Source organism: Lepeophtheirus salmonis, chromosome 1 (assembly GCF_016086655.4).
Source record: "Lepeophtheirus salmonis chromosome 1, UVic_Lsal_1.4, whole genome shotgun sequence".
In the NCBI taxonomy this organism is placed as follows: Eukaryota; Metazoa; Arthropoda; class Copepoda; order Siphonostomatoida; family Caligidae; genus Lepeophtheirus; species Lepeophtheirus salmonis.
Genome location: NC_052131.2, coordinates 27,211,022 through 27,231,288, shown reverse-complemented (window position 1 = coordinate 27,231,288; position 20,267 = coordinate 27,211,022). Strand labels below are relative to the sequence as shown.

General features: G+C 31.3%; 1 protein-coding gene across 1 annotated transcript in view; it reads right to left on the bottom strand.

Annotated features, from left to right (window-relative positions):
- Window positions 1-2,059: 2,059 nt before the first annotated feature.
- LOC121121917 (uncharacterized) overlaps window positions 2,060-20,267 on the bottom strand; it is a 41,024-nt gene continuing 22,816 nt past the window's right edge. The window contains exons 2-4 of the mRNA XM_040716912.2: window positions 6,535-6,930; window positions 5,919-6,473; window positions 2,060-3,131 (exon numbers count right to left, since the gene is read on the bottom strand). Of these exons, the coding sequence (XP_040572846.1) occupies window positions 2,429-3,131; window positions 5,919-6,473; window positions 6,535-6,930 (1,654 nt within the window). The 3' untranslated portion in view covers window positions 2,060-2,428. The remainder of the gene's footprint in view (window positions 3,132-5,918; window positions 6,474-6,534; window positions 6,931-20,267) is intronic.

Genomic DNA, 20,267 nt, shown 5'->3' with positions numbered 1-20,267 from the left:
CAACAATAAAGATGGTCCTGCTTTATTCGAAGGGTGAATTATGGCTTCTCCTTCATCATGGGGATCTTCCCACCCTCCTTCTTGACGGCCCTAGTAACTAACATGGCTGAAATGCTGAAGTATTCAGCATGGTGGTGCATGGGCTTCTTGGGACCGACCTCAACCACCCTTTGAATGTCCTTGGAGTCAACCTTGGACTTGTTACCTCTGCCAAGGCTGTCACCGGAATCACCATACTTTTTGATCCTGTAGACCGTCGACGTTGCAATCTCAAGCTGCTTGGCAATTGCTGATGGTGTCAACAACTCGTCAGTTAAAGCAATTAATTTTACTACACAACTGTCTCTTTCGCTGTCCATTTTAATGTAAAAAGCTATGTTTTGCTTGTACGCTAAGCTTAAGCTTTCTGCTTATGTTTAAACTTTTATTTTAAAAATCACAAAATCTACCCCTATAAGCGCTTATAATTGCAATTAGTTTGTTAGACCTGGTATGATAGTCGTATGAAAAAAAGTTTAAAGCTAAAAAGATATTGAACGTCTTAAAAGTACATAAAAAAATCTAACTATAAGTAATTCTCAAATGGTAGCAATTATCCCTCATAGAATAATACAAACATATGGTATTCGATTATTGTACCATCATTAGCAAGGAAAATAATAAGTAGCAATTTTTGCTATAAATAAGCTTTTAAGAAATTAAAAGAAACATACAAGCTATTAAAATAACTATAGTGTAACAAGCAAATCTCACGACTATTTTATTATTTATGTAAACCTTTTAAAGACAAGAAATATTTTCAACTGATTTGTGAATGAAACTTATTAATTTTATTTAACTGGATGCAATTAGAACCTAAAACCGAAGTTGTGTTCATATGAACACACTAGGTGCATTCATATGAACACAACCTTTATCTCAACCAAAGATGGAAAATAACATATTTTCAATTATATTCAAAGGTGTTCCCTGAAATATATGGATCAAAGACTTCCGATCAGCCATGTCTGGAGGTCTGGAAGAGCTAGTGAAGCTGTTCATCAGAATTATTTATGATTTTAACGAAAGGGCATCAACGATAAATTTGCTGGAATAAAGGAAGGGCAGATGGGGACAATATAATCATTATGAGCATCTTGTTTTAGAAATAGCACGAGATCCTCTCTGAGTCTAGCAGTTGTTCTCGTTTCCCCTAAAATTTTAATAAGTAATTCTAACATAATTAATGATTAAAAATTTAGTTAAATTATAAATTTTGAGATAGTAGGTATGTATTTGTTGAAGCAGCGGGGAAATTATAACTCGAAAGCATCTGTAGGGGTGGTTGGAGGGGTTGTGCCCCCCTTCCCCAAAAAATTTTATATTTGAAATTATTTGTGAACAGCTGTGGATTTTTCCAAAAAATGTAATAATTTGTGAATATGTGTGGATTTTTGACATTTTTATCAAAAAAAATTTAATTTTTAATTTTTTTTTGAGAAAAATCCAAATACCAAGCTCCCCCTTAATAATATAATCCTGTGGACGCCCTTGTAGACTATATATCATTGCTTCATAGACCCTTCCCTATCTATAGAGCAGTGAAAATAGTTCTACTTTACCCAGTGCTCCACCAAAAATCGACCTAATATTTTACTTTAATTAAATAAATAAAATTATAATTTAAAAAAATTATATCATACAATTCAGTTCTACATAATATACTATAAATAATTCATTGTTATCCTCAAACTTAGTCTTGTCATTGATATTGTTCAAAGCAACTTGGGAACTATACTAAGACTATGACAGAGCCATTGAAATTGAAGAAAATAGAAACCCGCCCTCCAGCTACTTCAATGGTGTCTAAGTGTTATTTCGAAGTGTTAAAATCAAATTCAATTTTAAACCTACTATTGGGATGCAAGAGCATCTTTTAAGCATTCAACAGTTTGGCTGGATATTTTTTTCTAGGGTGCTTAAAGTATATTTTTGCATCCAAAAAGTTGGCCTAAAATTTAGCTCACTCATTTTCACCCTATATTAAATTAAGTAGTACTTAAATTATCAAATGAGTTGGTGATTTTAACACATATTTGTTATTCATTATTTTTTCTTTAACTTTGGTATAACAATTATAAAATTAAATTATAATAGGATGTTTTTAATGTATGTTTAATGTGTATTTGAACGACTTAATAACATAAACTAATAAATATTTAATTCAATTAATCATTGGATGCAAATAATCATTTTTAACAATGTAACTCAATACATATCATATTTTTAATACCAGAGTTTTGGATTTGGATTTTCAAAAAACTAAAACATTTTTATTCTGAAAAATGGACAAGATTTTTAATCTATTAAAAAAAAGAGTTTGACCATGCATTAAGCTAGAGGAGGGTATTTTTGCAATGTCAGTCATTTTGTATGTAATTGGATGAGCTCAAGTTTCAATATTATTTACTCTGATGGAATTATTTACACGAAAGCTGCCAAGATACAATGTGGTTGTTGTAGGATCTGATCCAATACTTCTTTGACGACGTCGAAAATCCGGCTCTTTTTTGCAAATGAAATAATATAATTGTTGTATACGATGTAGCTTATAGGTATTATAAAACGCTTGCCGGAATTTGGAGCCTCTAAGCATGTACATAACAAAATTCATAGCAGAGTTAATACACATGAGAAGGTTAGAGAGACTTATAAGAATGTCTATGACAGTATTGGTAGGACAGGAGGCAAGAGGAGCATTTGGATCTTTGGATCGAATATTGCACCATATCCCCTCATAAACATCCGGAATTATTTTGAAAGATTGACAAAAAAGAAATAAAACAGAGACACCTATGAGGGTTTTACCCAGATTCATTGATGTGGAGGATGTTGATATAACGGGTGGGGAGTTAAGCCTATGACAGGGATTCATAATACATCGTGTGGGTTTTGGAGGGATGATATCATGAAGTGACTTAAATTTTTGGCGACGTGATAATCGTCGCTCTATAGCAATCGGCATTGATTTACGTCTTTGTTGACGTTGGCGTCGAAAGCTAGTTGTTGTCTTTGCACGATCTTCTATTTTTTGAAACGATGGGAGGCTTTTGCTCTTTCGGATCACTATTTTCATTGAAGAACCTCTAGATCTGTAAGAAAAAGTAAAATTGATAAAATTTGCATTGGTAATTTATACAAATTAAGATCAAAATATCACTGCTTTAGACTTTTCGAAAGTGTTTTTTGAGAAACGAAATAAAAAAGTTGACGTACTTATTTTTATTTTTAACTAGCACATAAATATAAGATAGTTTGGTATTACGTACATAAAAAAATTATTAGATAATTTTCAAGCATTTCTGTTATACTGAACCTTTGACCGAATGCAGGGTAATGGTTTTAAAAATTTCAAATGATGGCAATGAAAAAAATGAGGATACCCTTATAAACACCCTTCGTGATCAATTTGATGACGTAAGATGTATTTTTAAATATTTAAATAAATGATCTTAATTGTTTCACATTTGAAAAATAAAATTAATTATAGTACTAAAGAATGGGCTTTTTTTAATCTCTTCAAAACAATTCTCCTATTGACCTTCTGGGGAGAATTGTCTAAATTCGCAAATACTCTTTTGGAGCAAAAAATGAAAGTAAAATATATATAAAAAATCCAAAGAATGACATCAAAATTTACATATTTTAAATACATAAAGTACATTATAAATTAATTTATATAAAGTCAAAATCAAAATAATAAGGTCAGTACTCGAAACAAAGCCTGTTTAAATAAGGATATTAAATTGAAAAAAGTGCTATAATTTTTTATAATTTAAAAAATATAAATGCAAATTAAATCAAATTCTTCATAAATAGAATCAGCCTATTTGAACTTGGGCTTTCACTTCATCAGAATTTTTCTTGGGCAAGTGTTCATTTTTTTTTCTAATTAAATATCAAATTACCTTTTTTACAGGTCATTTTATAAGGATATTTAAAATTTTCCAATTGGTACGCCGAATAATAGAGTCAAGTAATCCATCTGCACTCTCATTGGACAACAACCTAAGTCTAGTTTTAGTAAAATTGCTAACTATTTTTTCATTCTTGGAACCAGTTATATGATTATTGAAATAGTTTTGTTTTGAGTTTCGCAAATTGAAGATAAATTTATGCATTTTAAATTAATCAAATACATCGCATTTCCAATGACTAGAGTTACAATTAATTCTAAAATGAAGGCAAAATATAGGATTCAAAACAAAAGTTTTTATAGATCAAGCCAAGTTGAATATTAATTGAATCAAAATGACTTTTATATATACTTTTTTTTTTGTACGTAAATCAAGAATTTTTCATAATAAAATTTGTAAACTTGACTTATATAGCATCATGGTTATTTCTGATTTTGTAAATAATAATATAGTACATGCTTAGATTATAATCTGATAATTGTATATGTCAACATGAAAGCAGTGGAGGAATAAAAGAGGTACGTACATATTATGTAGAATCTATTCACATTTTGCATACTATCAAAAATTAGGTTTATATGATGTATGAGGTGTGCAAGGTACATTTAGTATGTACGATTTTTTTTTTTTTTTTTATGTTAGTACACTTGTCACGAACATGTATTTACTGTTTGATGAATAAAATATGTTTAGTTTGTTTGTAAAAGGCATAACAGTTATAATTATTTTGCAATTCGGCAATTTTTTGCTATTGAAAAACATGGATCAAAGAATTTGGATCAAACTTTGGGTAAAAAATGAAATTAAGTAGTCCAAAAGACTTAAAATGCTGACAATGACATAGAATGAAACTTTTCTGAGTAAAAAAAATGTTAACAAGTAGTAAAAACTCTTCCAAGACGGCCAGGAAGATGCCAATAACGAGCCTCGCTTTGGACTCCCAAGCACGTTAAAAACAGATGAAAACATTGAAGTAGTTAAGAAAATTGTTTTTGAAAACTTTTGAATCACGATCAGAAAATATTTAAATATCGATTGGCCCTTCCCATAATTTTTTTTCTAACGTTTGGGCATCTTACGAGTGTCAGCAAAGTTTTTTCTTGAAACTGCTTAACTTTTACCAAAAGAATCATTGCATTTTTTGTCAAAAACAACACTACAATCATCCATCAGCCACCATATTTACCAGATTTGCCCCCAAGTGACTTTTTATTTTTCTCAAAACTGAAGAAAGCTATTAAAGAACGGATATTGATGAGATAAAGACTGCATCACTTGAAGATGTCAAGGCTATGCCGAAAAGTGCCTATCATAAGTCCTTCGAGGATTGTAAAAAAGAGTTGGCACAAGTGTATTGTATCTGAGGGGGATTACTTTGATGGGGAACAACACAAATTTTGACTAATAAATTAATATTTTCCCTAAAATACAAAGTCACCTTGCTTTTTGAACATACATAACATTTTTTAGTTTTCTTTGAAACTAAATTTATGGAATTTATAAATATTTACCATGTTTCCTATATTTTTTGAGAGTAACTCTTTTTGAGAGAGGATAAGTCCATCTCGTGTTCAATCAATCAATTTTGCAATATTTAGTAATTTTCCTTTTACATTAATTTATTGATGATTTGATATTTGAATATGAATAAGAAGTAAATGCTCTGAAATCTTATCTTCGAAAAAAAAAAAATGGGAATGTCCAACAATCTCTAAAATCATTGAAAAGTTTCCCATTGTATTTTCTCAACAGCTTGTTTGATTAACGATCAAATTGCATTGAATTTGTATAATACTTAATTACGTATAAATTTTGAAATTTCAAACATACAAGCAAATTAAAAAAACGTTAAATACGTATGATACCTAGCTAAAAGTCACAATTAAAAAGCTTGTTATAAATGTGTTGTGAACAAGATAAGTTTTTAATCGTTAAAATAGAAAATTACAAGCAATATTTTACCTATGATTCTCCATAATTAGAGTTGTAGTTTCATTCCGATTAAAATCATTTTTTATGGATACTCGAGTATGCTGCCGAAAAGATCGCATTCTCCTTTGTGGTGGTTGTAGATGTTGGGATTGTTGTTGTCCCCCATGAGAGTGCACAAAAGCACCTCTGAACTGCACGGATCTCATGATGGTTAAAAGAATAAGGGTGTTAAGGATGACAATTGTAAACCAAGGTACGAGTTCCACTAATAGAAACTTTGACCAAAACACATAGATTTGTACGTATAGAGGATTATTGCGCAGATCCGAAGCCATTAGAGCAATTTCCCCCGTACTCATTCGTACGGATTTTACTTCAAAAAACCTTGGAATGTTATAAATTGCAGCAAAAAGAAGAGATCCAACTAAAAGGAGTCTTTGGTAGGTAAATCGTTTTAATGGTCGAACTATAGCAAAATATCGCTCAATCGTAATTGATACAGTGATGGCTGTCGAACCCACTCGCCAAATGTGAACAACTCCAATTCCGATTGGCATAAGACCATTTGATATTCTTGTGCCAAACCTATCAGGAGTTTATTTTTAATATAGAAATTCCAGCATTGGCTTAAAGCCAAATAACTTACCAGGGCCACAATTTTGGTAAGCCAAACAAACACATGGAGAAAATTAAAAAAAGGACATCACAGAAAGCTAGTCCAGTCAATAATCCCGAAAAGGACTCCCTTATATCTGGCTTTAGAAGCACACGAATACTCATACTTGTACCAATGATACCAAAAAGACTTATGAGTGTTAGAGCAACGCCCTCAACCCAAAATGTAAATTCATGATTCAAAACTTCTTCTTCGGAGTCTTGTTTTGTATATTCGAAAGATGAACCATTGAATTTAGAGACGATGCGTAAGATGTCAGTAAATGTAAGTGATGAAAAGTTTTGAACAAAAAAGACTTGATTTTCATTGGTGGACAGGATTCGAGCATCTTCATCATACTGAAGAATAGCTTTTTGATTCGTCATTCTGAAATATAAAAAATAAAATATATTAAAGAGTTAAATAGAGTTCATCTTTTAAGCATTCAGTGATATACTAATATTCGAAGTAAAGAAGTAGCTAGGGCACCAATTCAAATTATATGTATGCATTGGTAAACAATTTGAGCAATTTGAAGGAAAAAATAGGAATCAAATAGTGGCCCAGTCAAATTCAGTTTAATGTTAGGATTTATATTTACAAGTGACAGTTTTGAGATGCCTCAACATGGGATATCTAATTTTGTTATTCCCGTACTATTGTGTATACAAATATGTATATTTACATCATAGTAAAGTTGAGTGCAATTAATATTATGTTGCAATAACAAAATTTCATTAGTAAATAGGTTTGTACTTGTATAGTACATAATATTAAGATACATATATCTCATCATAACCGTCATATATTCATTATATATGTTGTATATTAAGAATATAAAAACCATGCAATTATGAAATATGTATTTTAAAAATGCATAAATGAAATCTATTTATGAAGGTAGATTACGTAGCCATATTTTATATTCCTTACAGTTAAGAATATGAAACACTAAATTATATTTATATAATGTATACATATGTTTAGAGTGGTATAAAATATTATCCAATCCGTGTGAGGGATAATCTGAAGTGTATTTATTATTTTCGAAGCCTGTGGGATCAATTCTTAAATTTTGGAGGAGTGAACACATATATTAAATAAATAACTACATTTGGTTAACATTAATGATTTATTTCGGAGTTATTAGTGTAAGTGCTTCCCTGATTCAGAGTAAAATTGACATCAGATCGACATCAGAGTATTTCTTCCTTATGTCATTGTGTATTTCCTTATCCTCTCTGCCCGGCATTACTACTTGTAGCTAATTTAATGAAACGTCATAACAGTACATACAATACCAGAAACCTGTAAGCGAAGACTCAAGTGTGCCCGCAACAAAAAGAGATAAATTGATGTAAATAATAGAATACTCTTTCTGAATTATATTGATGTTGTAAATAGTTTATATAAATAATAACTTTTCTTTTTATAGATAAATAACAAATAATTTTAACATTAATCTGTAATTATGAAATTTTTACATGTATGACATTTGAAGGTGTTATGATTGTAATTCAAAGAATTATCAGAACTATGATTTTTGACTTTCATAGGCCTATTTTTTGATTTTTGTATTTGGCTATTCAAATTTAAGTCTTCTTTTTTTTTTAAACAATATATTGCATAATTTGAATAACCAAATGAAAATATTTACAAAATAAATGACCTTACGAGTAGGTAACATCTAAATCAAAAGGCTGATTTAAAACAGTATAACTAGATCAAATAACTTTCAGGGATTCGATGATTTTATTATTAAAGAAGATGTCTCTTTATTTGACATTACCTAACTAAAAACTTTCTATACAAATATCCCAGAATATAATAAATTATATTACTGAGAGGAAATAGGCTTTCTCTATGATAAATGAATCTGGATTTTGTTATTTTGTTTCAATAATAATCAGTTCCTCAGACTTGGAGTCAAATAAAAAAGACAACTCACTTTATTACGTATATTATGATAATTTTTTCAATTTTTCTCGTTTTTTAGACGCTAGGATATGCATATATCCAGCACTAGGACACAACAAATTCCCTTTATCCATATAATAATCCCAATCTATGATAATGCCACTTAAGGAATTCCGACAATTCAAATATAGATTTATATATTTCTTCTTCTTCTTCTTTTAATACACACGAAAGATTTGCTTTTAATTATTGAAATTGAGTTTTGAAAATTATACAAGACTTTGAGTCTAATATGTTTCTCTACATTTAAAATGAATTTCATTCCTAGTAAATTCATACCTGTCTTTTCGTTCCTAGATATTTCATTCCTTGTAAATTAATTCCCTGTAAAAATTAATCCCCAGACATTTCATTCTCACTTTGAAGAGGGATAGTTAGTGACGTCATACGACACAACGTTATACTACACAACAAACTACTTCTTAGTTGTTGTGTAGGGCTGTAGAGAAAGAGCTGAGCACTGGAAATGAGTGATGACTAGTGATGAATATGTTACAGATATGAATGATTTATGGTATTTTTATCATGGGAAATAAAAGAAAAAGAATAATCCAGCAATTTACTTCTATTTACCAAGGGATAAATATTATCCCCAGATCAGAAATTCCATTCCTACTCACTATTAAGATTTATCATACGGCAATTCTAATCCATCAACACCATATATCATTCATATCCATCTTCCATCTATCACTAGTCATTACTAGTCTCCAGTGCAGATTTCCCCCTCCCCAGGCCTCCCTGTACAGCCCTTCACAAAAACTACTAAGTAGTTTAGAAACATAACCCATATGATGTCACTGAATATACCTCTTGAAAGTGGGAATGAAATGTCCGGGAATGAATTTTGCAGGGAAATAATTTACTGGGAATGAAATTACTAGGAATGAAAAGACAAGGAATTAATTTACTAGGAATGAAATGACCGGTAACGATTTAAAATATCTCTTACACTCATAAAATAATTTGAACCACATAAACTTCGGAAGTGTGCAAATCTTTTATTTAGAGGAGGTGTGGATAAATTATTTCAAGTAACACATATTTTTTTTTTTAAATTCCTGTAACAAATAAAATGATATTTCTGCTAAACCCTCAGTTGTATGTTTAAGAAACAAGAAAGTATCATTAGATAATCCTAGCTCTGTGAGCCTTTAAAATACATATGCCACTTATCTAACCTATTGCCAAAGGGTGTTAACAATGTAAATTATTTGTATTTTGAAGGGTGATTTGGAACAGATCCAAATTTATCTTTACTTGACTCAGATTTGGAGTCGTAACATTTATTATTTCCCAAAATTTCAAAAATTTCCATAAGAAAAGGAATGGTATTCTGTAAGTGAATATGCCCATTATTAGCATAAAAAAGAAGCCCCTCAATAGTAAATGAAATACTGAAACACGTTGATCTTTTCGTTATTAGATGGGTTATTTAAACTTCACTTAAGTTTATGAGCATATTTAGAATATTTTCCATGTTTAAGTTAGTAAATTTCAACTAAGCATATGTTCAAATTGTAGCTACCCAATAAATTAATCTCCGATAAATAGGAATATCAAACTTCTTTTTTTTTTCAAAATTTATCGAATATATTTTTAAAATTATGGACTGGATCGAAGAGTAAAAACAAAGGCTGTTCAACATCTGAAGGATAAGGTATTCTTCCATTTGAAATAAACCACTACAAAGGGCTGAATAACAATTTCGATTAACTCCAAGATTCTCACACATAAGCTCCACTGCAGAGAAGTTACATTTCTTATAAATTGTTAAGAATTCTATCACTATCAGATCTTTTTTTTTTTTTTTTTTTCCACTAGAGTCAATGATAATACGTTCTCATAAGAACCACTGCTAGATTTAACCAATATAGCTTTGGTCGGTACTCCATTTTGACACAGATAAAAATTTCCTGCGTGATATTCAATACTTTTCTTTAAATACAAGTTATCAAATATGAAGAGCACAGTTCTTGCGCGCACATTCAATCTGGAGACCTTGCCTGAAGGTATGTTACTGTCTCTTCATTTCTTGGAACTTTCACGCTGAGAATTTGTGATACCTTAATGAGGGTAATGTCAAAAGTTTTTCATTTAGTGTCCGTTTATAAAAGTTAGGAGAGCAGTTTTACCATAACTTTTAACTGACAAGTAAACAGGAAGAATATCTCCTTGAAAATTTAGAATTTTGAATAGATTATATTTGATGAGTTAATCATTTATTTTTTCTAATACTTTCTTCACATTTAAAACCGCCCTCCCTTCCAGACGTGAGCCTCTTGGACTACTTGGGCGTCTGGAGGAGAGGTTGTGTGCTAAACTTAACAGGAGGGTCCCGTCTCCAGGGGCTTCTATCGAGAAAAAGTGGACAAAGCTCAAGTCTGACTACATAGTAAAGGGATTTAGGTGGCCTCATATTGAAGCAATGAGGATAGCTGAGGGCTCACATATTAAATAAAGTTTGTTTGTTGCCCTTGAAAAATTAAAAATGACAAAATGAGTATCACTTGGTAACCCTGTATTCTTTCTAACACCATCTAACTTAAATCGATTCCACATATATATTTATAACAATTAAATAAATAATATAACGGGGGCTTTCCCGTAAGTCTAAAATCCCAAAAAATCACTGAATGAAGTACCTACAAAATGTACAAAAAAACGTATTCATGAAAAACATTTAATAAGGTAAAAGCTTTTTCCCAGTTGAATTTTATTTTAGTGTAGTTTTGTGTCAACTTAGTACAACTCGACTCAAACGGTGAGATTATTTTCAAATTCGAAAAATACAAGTAGATTTCATACTTCATTGCATTACATAGTGATGTTTATCACTTTGTACGACCAACAACAATTGAATCTTAATACAAATGGAACAAATTGTACATATTTTTGAACATATTTTGGTCAATTTGTACTATTAGTTGTTGTTGTTGCTTGTTTGTTTTTTTAATTTAAATATAATTTTTTAATAGTTCATATTATTGCCATTAGAAAAGTATACAATTATTTGATATTTGACCATTGGAAACACTAAATATAGGGTATCTAGTGGTCCATTGAAATCTGAAGAATATGAATTTTAAACTTCAATAAGATATAATTTATTAATTAACAATAGATTATCAAAAAAATTAACACAATAAATATATGTATGTGTGTATGAGCTCTATTAATCGTTAATGTAGCTGCCCTGAGTATTAATGATAGCTGCGGATGTAGTTCTCTGTCATGGCGTACCAGTGCTGGCTGACAATGGCTTTGAGGACCTTGGTGTTTATATTACGGACACTCCAGACACCTTTTGGGTGCATGGCGAAGGGGTTGACATGAAGGCTGTAGTGGGAGGGCCAAAGTGTCAAAAAAGGTTCAAAAGAGTCTTGCAACGGAGTAAATGGGTTTATTTCATTGCTAGTGTCAAAAAGAGGTGTGATAGCTCTCAGAACAGTCTGGTGTGAAACTCCAAGATCTTTTGCATAGGCCCTCATGAACTTGATGTCAATCGTAAAAACTTATAAATTTCGGTCCTTGATGACGCTACTCACCTTTACATTTTCTTTGTTTAATCAGTTCTATGTAGTCTTGGCAATAAAAAAAAGGTCCGAAAGACCCGTAGGACTGGTCTTAAGACTGGATTTGACTGAACCAGACCGAAAAAATGAGGACCAATACAGCACTATACAGAATATATAGATAATAAATAAAATATTTAACTATCCGATCCAAAAAGAAAATATACAGCGAAGCCGAAATTAGTTTTATATAGACGGCCAGTAAACAACGTTTATTTTTTAATATATAATATTTTCTTTCCCCCGCCCTATTTTTTCCCTTCCAATTCCAATTATGAACAAGTGTTTTTCTCCAAAGAAAATAATTTAAATATACTTAAAGTTATAAAAATATATTTTAAAATCTAAATTTAAAAAAATGTGCCACACATTTATCTTTGGCTCAGGTCTAGCTCACGAAAAAGTTGGTCTTGTATACAACCCGATCATCAGTTTAAAAATAAATAATGTATTATTATAATGAGATGCAAGGATAATATATATTATTTAATTTTTTTTCTAAAGAGGACGTCAAAGGTATATATTTCCCGGGTATTAGAAAATTTAATTAGAGGATAAAAAAATGCTTACTCTTCATTTAAGTGGATTAAATAAATTCTGGTTTTGGCTTTTATAAAGGATTTTGTATTTACGTATTTTCAGAATTAAATATTGTGACAAATTGGAACAAATTGCATCATTATTTTAACCTAATATATAGGTATAAGTACTACTATTTGACACTTTTCGAAAATATTATATGTCTGAATTTACATACTAATATAATGTAGACTTATGTTTATTTAACCAAGTAAATTGGAAGACTTTTTTATCTGAATTGGTAGTTACCCTGTGATATGAGTAACGTTTCGTCAACATATCAGTTATCATATCATGAAAATATGTATCTCCAAGGATTTTGGTTACATTTTGAAGTGACACCATTTTTTATTGGGATGCACTAGCAAATAGTCAACATTACTTTTATAAATTTAGTAAGTGTCTTTTAAGACTTACAGTCAAACATACAGCTTAGAAGTTTCCATTCAAGTTGGGGCCAACAAAAATAAGATTTTTTGACCCATAAAGACGTTAAACCATATCATCAAACACAGATTCAGGTGCTTGGACTTCCCGAAAGTCCTAAAGTTGCTGCTAGTATTACCAAAACAAACAACCAGATCATTTTTCTTGTTTTAGACATGTTACACAGTGAATGTCTTTTAATCAGTGAAAAAATTATTCGATTTGTATTGTGGTTCAGTCCTCAATTGCTCAATCCTCTTAAGTAACTTTCCACTGGCCTTTCTAATGGATTTGCCAATTGTGGATTGATCCACCACCTTCTTCTTGGCGTCATCGGTGAGCTTCATAGCCGAGTTTGTATCAAAGATCTTCCTTACCTCCTTGGGGTTCAACTGGGATGATCTACCTTAAGGTTGTCCCAATGACCAAACGAGGTCATCATGAAGCCGGACGTGGTCTTGCTAGCACATACTTAAACGCCAATGTAAGCTCTTTTTTCTTCAATTTTGATTGTTTCGTTTATTTTATTTATATCAAATATTAGGTTTGAAAACCTAATATTTTAGTTAATTATTGGAGCTTTTTAATTTAACTCACTAGATTTATGAAAAATTGGGATTGGAAATGGTTTCGATACTTTCTCCTATGCCTGTAATTGATAATAGGTCGATTTTTGATGGAACAACGGTCAAAGTAGAACTATGCCTCATTGTCCTATGGACTATTCGTAATTGCGGGTATCATTTGTTGTTGACTCTTTTGGTAATTTTATAATGGAGTATGGGGCAAAGAGGCAAAGTAGAACTATAAACCCCCAATGACCCTAGGAAAGTAACTTAGAATTATGAGCTTTTACACAGAATGGACCTTTACATTATCTTAAAAAATATTTGTGTTATTGTTAGATTTTTATTTCAATAATATATAGTATAAAAGTTCTACCAGACTAGTTCTACTGACGCATATTTCAATCGAAAGAAACAATACCCATACCCAACAACACTCTACATAGAATGATCATAAAAAAATCAACATCTATTTTTGCTTAGCTGAGATTAAAAAAAAAAGAAGGTAATCCTAAGGGATATGTGAAACTTAAAATCTCCTTGAAAAGTTATGTTTCAAAAGTATGAAATATTAAGTATCCTTTAAATTAACCTTTTTGCTACATCTACAAAAAGGATGTTAAAAAATAGTAATAAAAAAGGTTACTTTTGGAATATATATTCGATTCAGAGCATATTTCTTGATAAAAAACTATATATATGAAAATTAAAGTTAATAAAATTTGATAAAAAACATTCTAACGTTCCAAGGATAAAATATTTATTAAGTTACATTGAGTATAGTTCCAACAAAATGGGGTAAATCATACAAAAAACATATGGAAGTTAAATTCATTTCAAATGTTATTATATTATAGGAAAAACTGAAGAATAAACTTTATATTACAACTTAAAAAGATTTGGCTTATAAAAAATGTTTGATTTTGATTGATTTTTTGGTTTCACTTTTAATTTTATTATTTAATATATTAATTAATATGCAATGTAAGGTAAGGTAACAAAAAACTGTTTTGAAATTAAATATAATTAAATCGATTATTTGATTAATTGTAAGAAGTAATGAATATTTTAGAGGCAAAAAAGTTCAGAAATTAAATATAAATAATTAAATCAGATTACTTACATCTAATCAATAAATAATAATAAAATATGTACACTGGATATGAAACAGGTTTAAGTTTATGCTAATCTTCCTGCCTCTGAAATATTAATTACTCACTTAATTATGTTTAATATCTAACATTTTCACGCAACTATTTCAAAATGTGCCTTTGAACCGTAATAATACTCTAAAAACGTGTTTTATTAAAAAAAGGGTTTAGAGCTATTGAAAATTCTTATGGTCATTTTTGTGTTTTATGGCTTAAATAACAATAATAAATGTGGGCTTTAGGGGGGATGGGTTCTGAAATGTGATGTTGAATATTGTTATTGTTTGTTTCTATGTTCTTATTACATAAATTTAATAATGGAATCTTTTAATCAAATTCATATACAGGGTAGGGCAGCAAAACGTGGACTCGAGTGATGGATTTAGAAATACATAAATAATTTTGTGGAATCGATCAATTGTGAAAATCTTCGCGTCCGGGAAATTTTTAATAATTGACCCATTTACATTTTACATTTCCATGTGTGGATTTTCTTGTACCTCTCGAGCCTCCTGGCTTTTATGCCCTCTGTCAAATGGTGACGTGGGGTCCTTGTGAAAGAAACTAATCCCATGCTTGCTCATGATAATGGAATGACTAAATGATTAGTTTAGTTTGTTTATGTAAAAAAGACGGCAGAAACAGGATATCAAAAAATAATCACTAAACCTTTTCATAGTAAAATTAATATTAATTAATTAACAGTCCGCATTTTGCTGCCTTACCCTGTATTTCATGAGCTTAGAAAGTCAAAAAGCTGGAACGGCCCTAGTTTATTTTTTTAAACTAAATAATCGTTTTTTCTATGATTTATATCCAAACAACTAAAAAGTATATCAAAATTTTCTAGCCTATTCTTAAGGAAAACAATATACGAGTTTTTTTTATAAAAATAGTGTACAAAATTTCATCTCTTTCTTCCTTAAATTGAGATGGAGTTCTATCACTTTAACGTATATATGTAAATATAGCTTAGATGTACATGTTTTTTAGGTTCAAAAATATTTAACTTATTTGGATATTATTTTTACAATGGGAGAATATACCTTGTATGCATAAAAAATTGACCCTTTCTTTAGGAGTATAATAAATTGATCACAAATCATAGTGCGTCGCAAAATGAAGACATACAACTTCATGATAAAAGGTTTTAGGAGGATTCTCCTTGAACAATTTTGCCTCTTGCTTTTTTGCTTTGCACGTATTTGACTTGCGACGCTTTCGCCTTAAGATGTTTTCGCCTTGAGGAGTTTTCGCCTTGCGACGTTTTTCCTTTCAGACTTTTTTACCTTGGATACAACTTCTTCTTAGTTATATATTTGTTTTAAATTTTTACCGTGGTATTTCAGCTTTGAGAGATTAGAAACAAAAATGTAAACAAGATAGAAAATAACAATTCTTTAAACCTTAATTAATTATATTAAAGGCACCTTTCATTGCTGGTGTCAAAGTGGCCTCTCTACCCTCAAAAGGTTCTTTCCATCCCCATTTTTTGACAGAACTCTGTACAGTCTAGAGTGAAACCCGGAGATCTTGGACTTAAGGTCATAGGATCGGGCTGTTTTCTTTCACTCCTGAGTACAGTTTGGTCTTTTTTCACAGTACAATTCATCTTCTCTAACATTTTGAATTTGATGACGGGTTAGACGGTGGTCTTGGAGACGTCCAACAACTTGGAATGCGCATATGGAAATTCGTTGATTACGTTCAAGTGTAATTTTCTCGACTTGTACGTTAGCTAGAGAGTTTAGGGTTTTTTTGGTTTTTTTTGTAACTCATTGTTAATGCTTTAATATATCTAAATATGAATTAATTTCATTAATTGTTGAATTTGTAAATGTTCAGATTTCAATGGACCACTCCGTATTTATCGAGTTATCAAGTTTTATATATATATTAAATAAATTGCTGATCCCTGTAGCCGAAAAAAAACAATATTTTGTGTTAGAAAGGTTATTTTTATGTTTCTCGAGATAAAATCAATTAGGAACACACCATTTTAATCCAAGGATAAAAGTTTGTTGACTAGTGCTATTATCACTCGCCGAGCCCATTGAATTATAAACTGTGCTAGATATTAATTACTTGAAAAGACTTCATAATTCTACTAAACTGAGTACATTAATATATTTTTTTTTAAATTGCCATTAGAAGCAAAGAAAAATATATTTGTATCACCTTCATTGGAAGTAATATGTAAACAAAAAAGTTATTTACAAAGTGAAACTCAACTTATGCCCATAATTCTATATTTGTAATACTCGTTTACCTTTTTTTTGTCTAAAAATAGGTATTTAGACGTATGGTAATACTGGAAACATATGTTTTTTAAGATATGCGTTTGTATCAAAATGGTATACGAGTATATATAAAACATTATACAATGCTATTCAATGTTCATATCCATTACACAACACATGATTTATGTTTATTTATATTGTTATGTCTTGATTTTAGATTAAAAAGTAAGAATACTTTTAACACAGATTGGTATAAAATATATCCAAAGACGTGTATTTTTTTCTAGATGGTAATCTGAAGAGTTTTTATTATTTGACAAAGCTCTGACCATTATAACTTCCTTATTAAAAAGATAAGGTATAAGTATAAAGTAATCAATAGTCTGTGATGTGCTCATGAAAGACGGAGTGTGGCACTGAGAAATTGAGAGTCTAGGGGTATCCCCAGGGTTGGCTGGAGGGGGTGTAGCCTCCCTTTCCCCTAAATTAAAGAATTCTTTTGTTTTTAATAGAAAATAATTTTATGTTAATAGAAAAGATTTTTGAAATTTTTCTCCTTCTTTTTAGCAATAACATAGATTTTATCAAATTATTTACAAAGTGAAATATATACAAGGAGCGGGGATCAAATTGTCGCTTACTTAAAACCTTGATAACTTGAAGACGAAATTATCAAATAAAAACTGGTTACCAAATAGGAAAGCTATCAGCTGACGATACGTAGTTCAGTTAGCATCATGCCGTCATCATATGAGGAGATAAAGAGCTTTAAGTGGAACGAGGAGCTTTCGAGGTCCGCCGTTGTCATGGCATTGGTTAATTATGGAATTGAAATCTCCAATTCAACGATTGCTTCAACCTTAGGAGTGAATTTACGGACTGTTCAGCGTATCCATAAGAACCTAGAGGACACCTGGGATGTTGATGCCACCATCAAGAGGGCACCCAAGGAGGAGGGCGCCGACAGGAAGGTCAGGGGCACCGACTTTGTCGACAAGGTGAAGAAGATGGTTGAGGATGACCCTACCAGGTCCATGAAGGCCATGGCGAGGGATCTGGGCTTCCATGAGAAAACAATAAGGGACTGTGTATCTGAGGATTTAAGGTGCAGGAGCTACAAGATGCAGGTGGGCCAGATCTTGACCCAGAAGGCAAAGGACAACAGGCTGATGAAGTCAACAAAAGTGCTCATCAAGCTCAAGCACCCAAAGCAGCCCGGGATGCGTGGTTTTTCTCTGATGAAAATAATTTCTGTCAAGATCAGAAGGTCAACAAGCAGAACAACAGGTGGATAGCCACCTGCATGAGCCATGTGGGGAGGGTAATGAAGACCAAGTTCTCTACAATGGTCATGGTGTTCGGGGTTGTCTGCAGTGAAGGTCATGTTATGCCTCCCCACATGTTTGAAACGGGTCTAAAGGTCAATACAGAGGTCTACCTGGATGTTATGGAGAAGGTGGTTCTGCCTTGGATCCAAGGGGTGGCCGGAGACAGGCCGTGGGTGTGGCAACAGGACTCAGCACCCTGCCATGTGTCCAAAATCTCCATGCAGTGGTTAACCGAGAACTGTTATGACGTCGTAACCAATGATTTGTGGCCTCCTAACTCTCCCGACCTTAATCCTTTGGACTATTTTGCCTGGGGCTATGTCAAGAGGCATACCAACAGACATCCCCATAGCACCAAGGCCAGCCTGATGGACTCCATCAAGGAGGTATTGGGCAACATGGACAATGAGATGGTCAGAAGAGCCTGCGGCCGGTTCAGAGGCCGTATTGAGGCCGGTATTGAGGCCACCGGTGATTATATCGAATGAATGGCTACTCTATACCTATATGCTCGTCATAGTTTTGATTTTCAATAAAAAAGTTAAAAAATGTTTTGTGTTGTTTTTTGTAGAAAAATATTTTTGCGACAATTTGATCCCCGCTCCTATTATGTGGCGAAATACTCACCTTATTCATCTTTTGTTATTAATTGAATTTTACATCATAAAATATAAGCATATCATGTTATTAAATTGCAGTGTGTACTATCAGTAGAACAATATCCTAATGTTTATCCCACAAGGAGTTTTGCTTTGGCTGTTCTAAACGAGTTTATCTGGACAAATATGACCGAGAGGAGAGAATAAGATAGAGAGAAGAATAAAATAGTAGAACGGAGGATCGACATAGTAGTAACTTTTGTCTACGTATGTCCTTTCTAATACGAAGTTGGATTAATGTGTATTTCCTTCCTCTCAGAGCTATTCGTAGGTAGTCTAATAAAATGTTATGAAAACTAAGCTGCTCATCTCCCAAGATTTCATAATTTATGCAACTCTAAAAATGACTGTTTATGTGAGGAAAAATGTGTTTGTCTTGTGAAAAATTGATATTAGGGTTTTCCATGGTTTTCCAGGCACAAGAAATTACCAAGAAAAAATAGTTGTGACTTTTTGAAATAATGTGCTAAATGCATCAACAAAAAATGAAGTCACCAAAGATATCTATAAGAAACCAATATATTTTCTCTTTTTAAAAAACAACAATTTTTCTTTATTCATAAATTGTTATTTACTATCTCATCTCAGATTGTTACCAAGGATCTCGGGGAAAGACAATTTCTCGAAAAAATAAGAAATCCTGGTTGATACAAATTAATTATAGGGAAGCTCTATTTTGTCGTAAGGTCTATTGAAAGAATCCGCTGAAACAACATCTGTCTAGTCTTTTCCTTTATTTTATTTTGCAATCTTTTCATAAAATAAAAAAAAGGGCACCCAATCAGATGTTAGTTAGTTAAATATTTTCAACAGTGGAGTTTGTATTAAATAAGATAATTTCAATTTGTGTTCAAAACATTGATAACAGAGAAAAAAGAAGAAAAATCGACAGCTGACATTAAAATAAAGTGTACATTTTTTGTGTTTGTAATGTAAGGCCTTGTTGCATTTAAGTAAAAACTTTTTTTTAGGTCAAACAGAATAAATAATAATACTATTAATGATCAAGTAACAAATATAATTTAACGATGTTTTATTTCCTATAATTATAGTATCTGGTTAAGTTGACTAGTTTCAATGATTTTTTTTTAACACTCTGTTCGTGATGTTTTATTGGCTAACCAAAGTACTTTTGTTAGTTGGAATACATATTTATATATTAAGTTTATAATATGTACATAAAACATTTAACAACAAGTAATTTACATTATACCGAGTGTCCG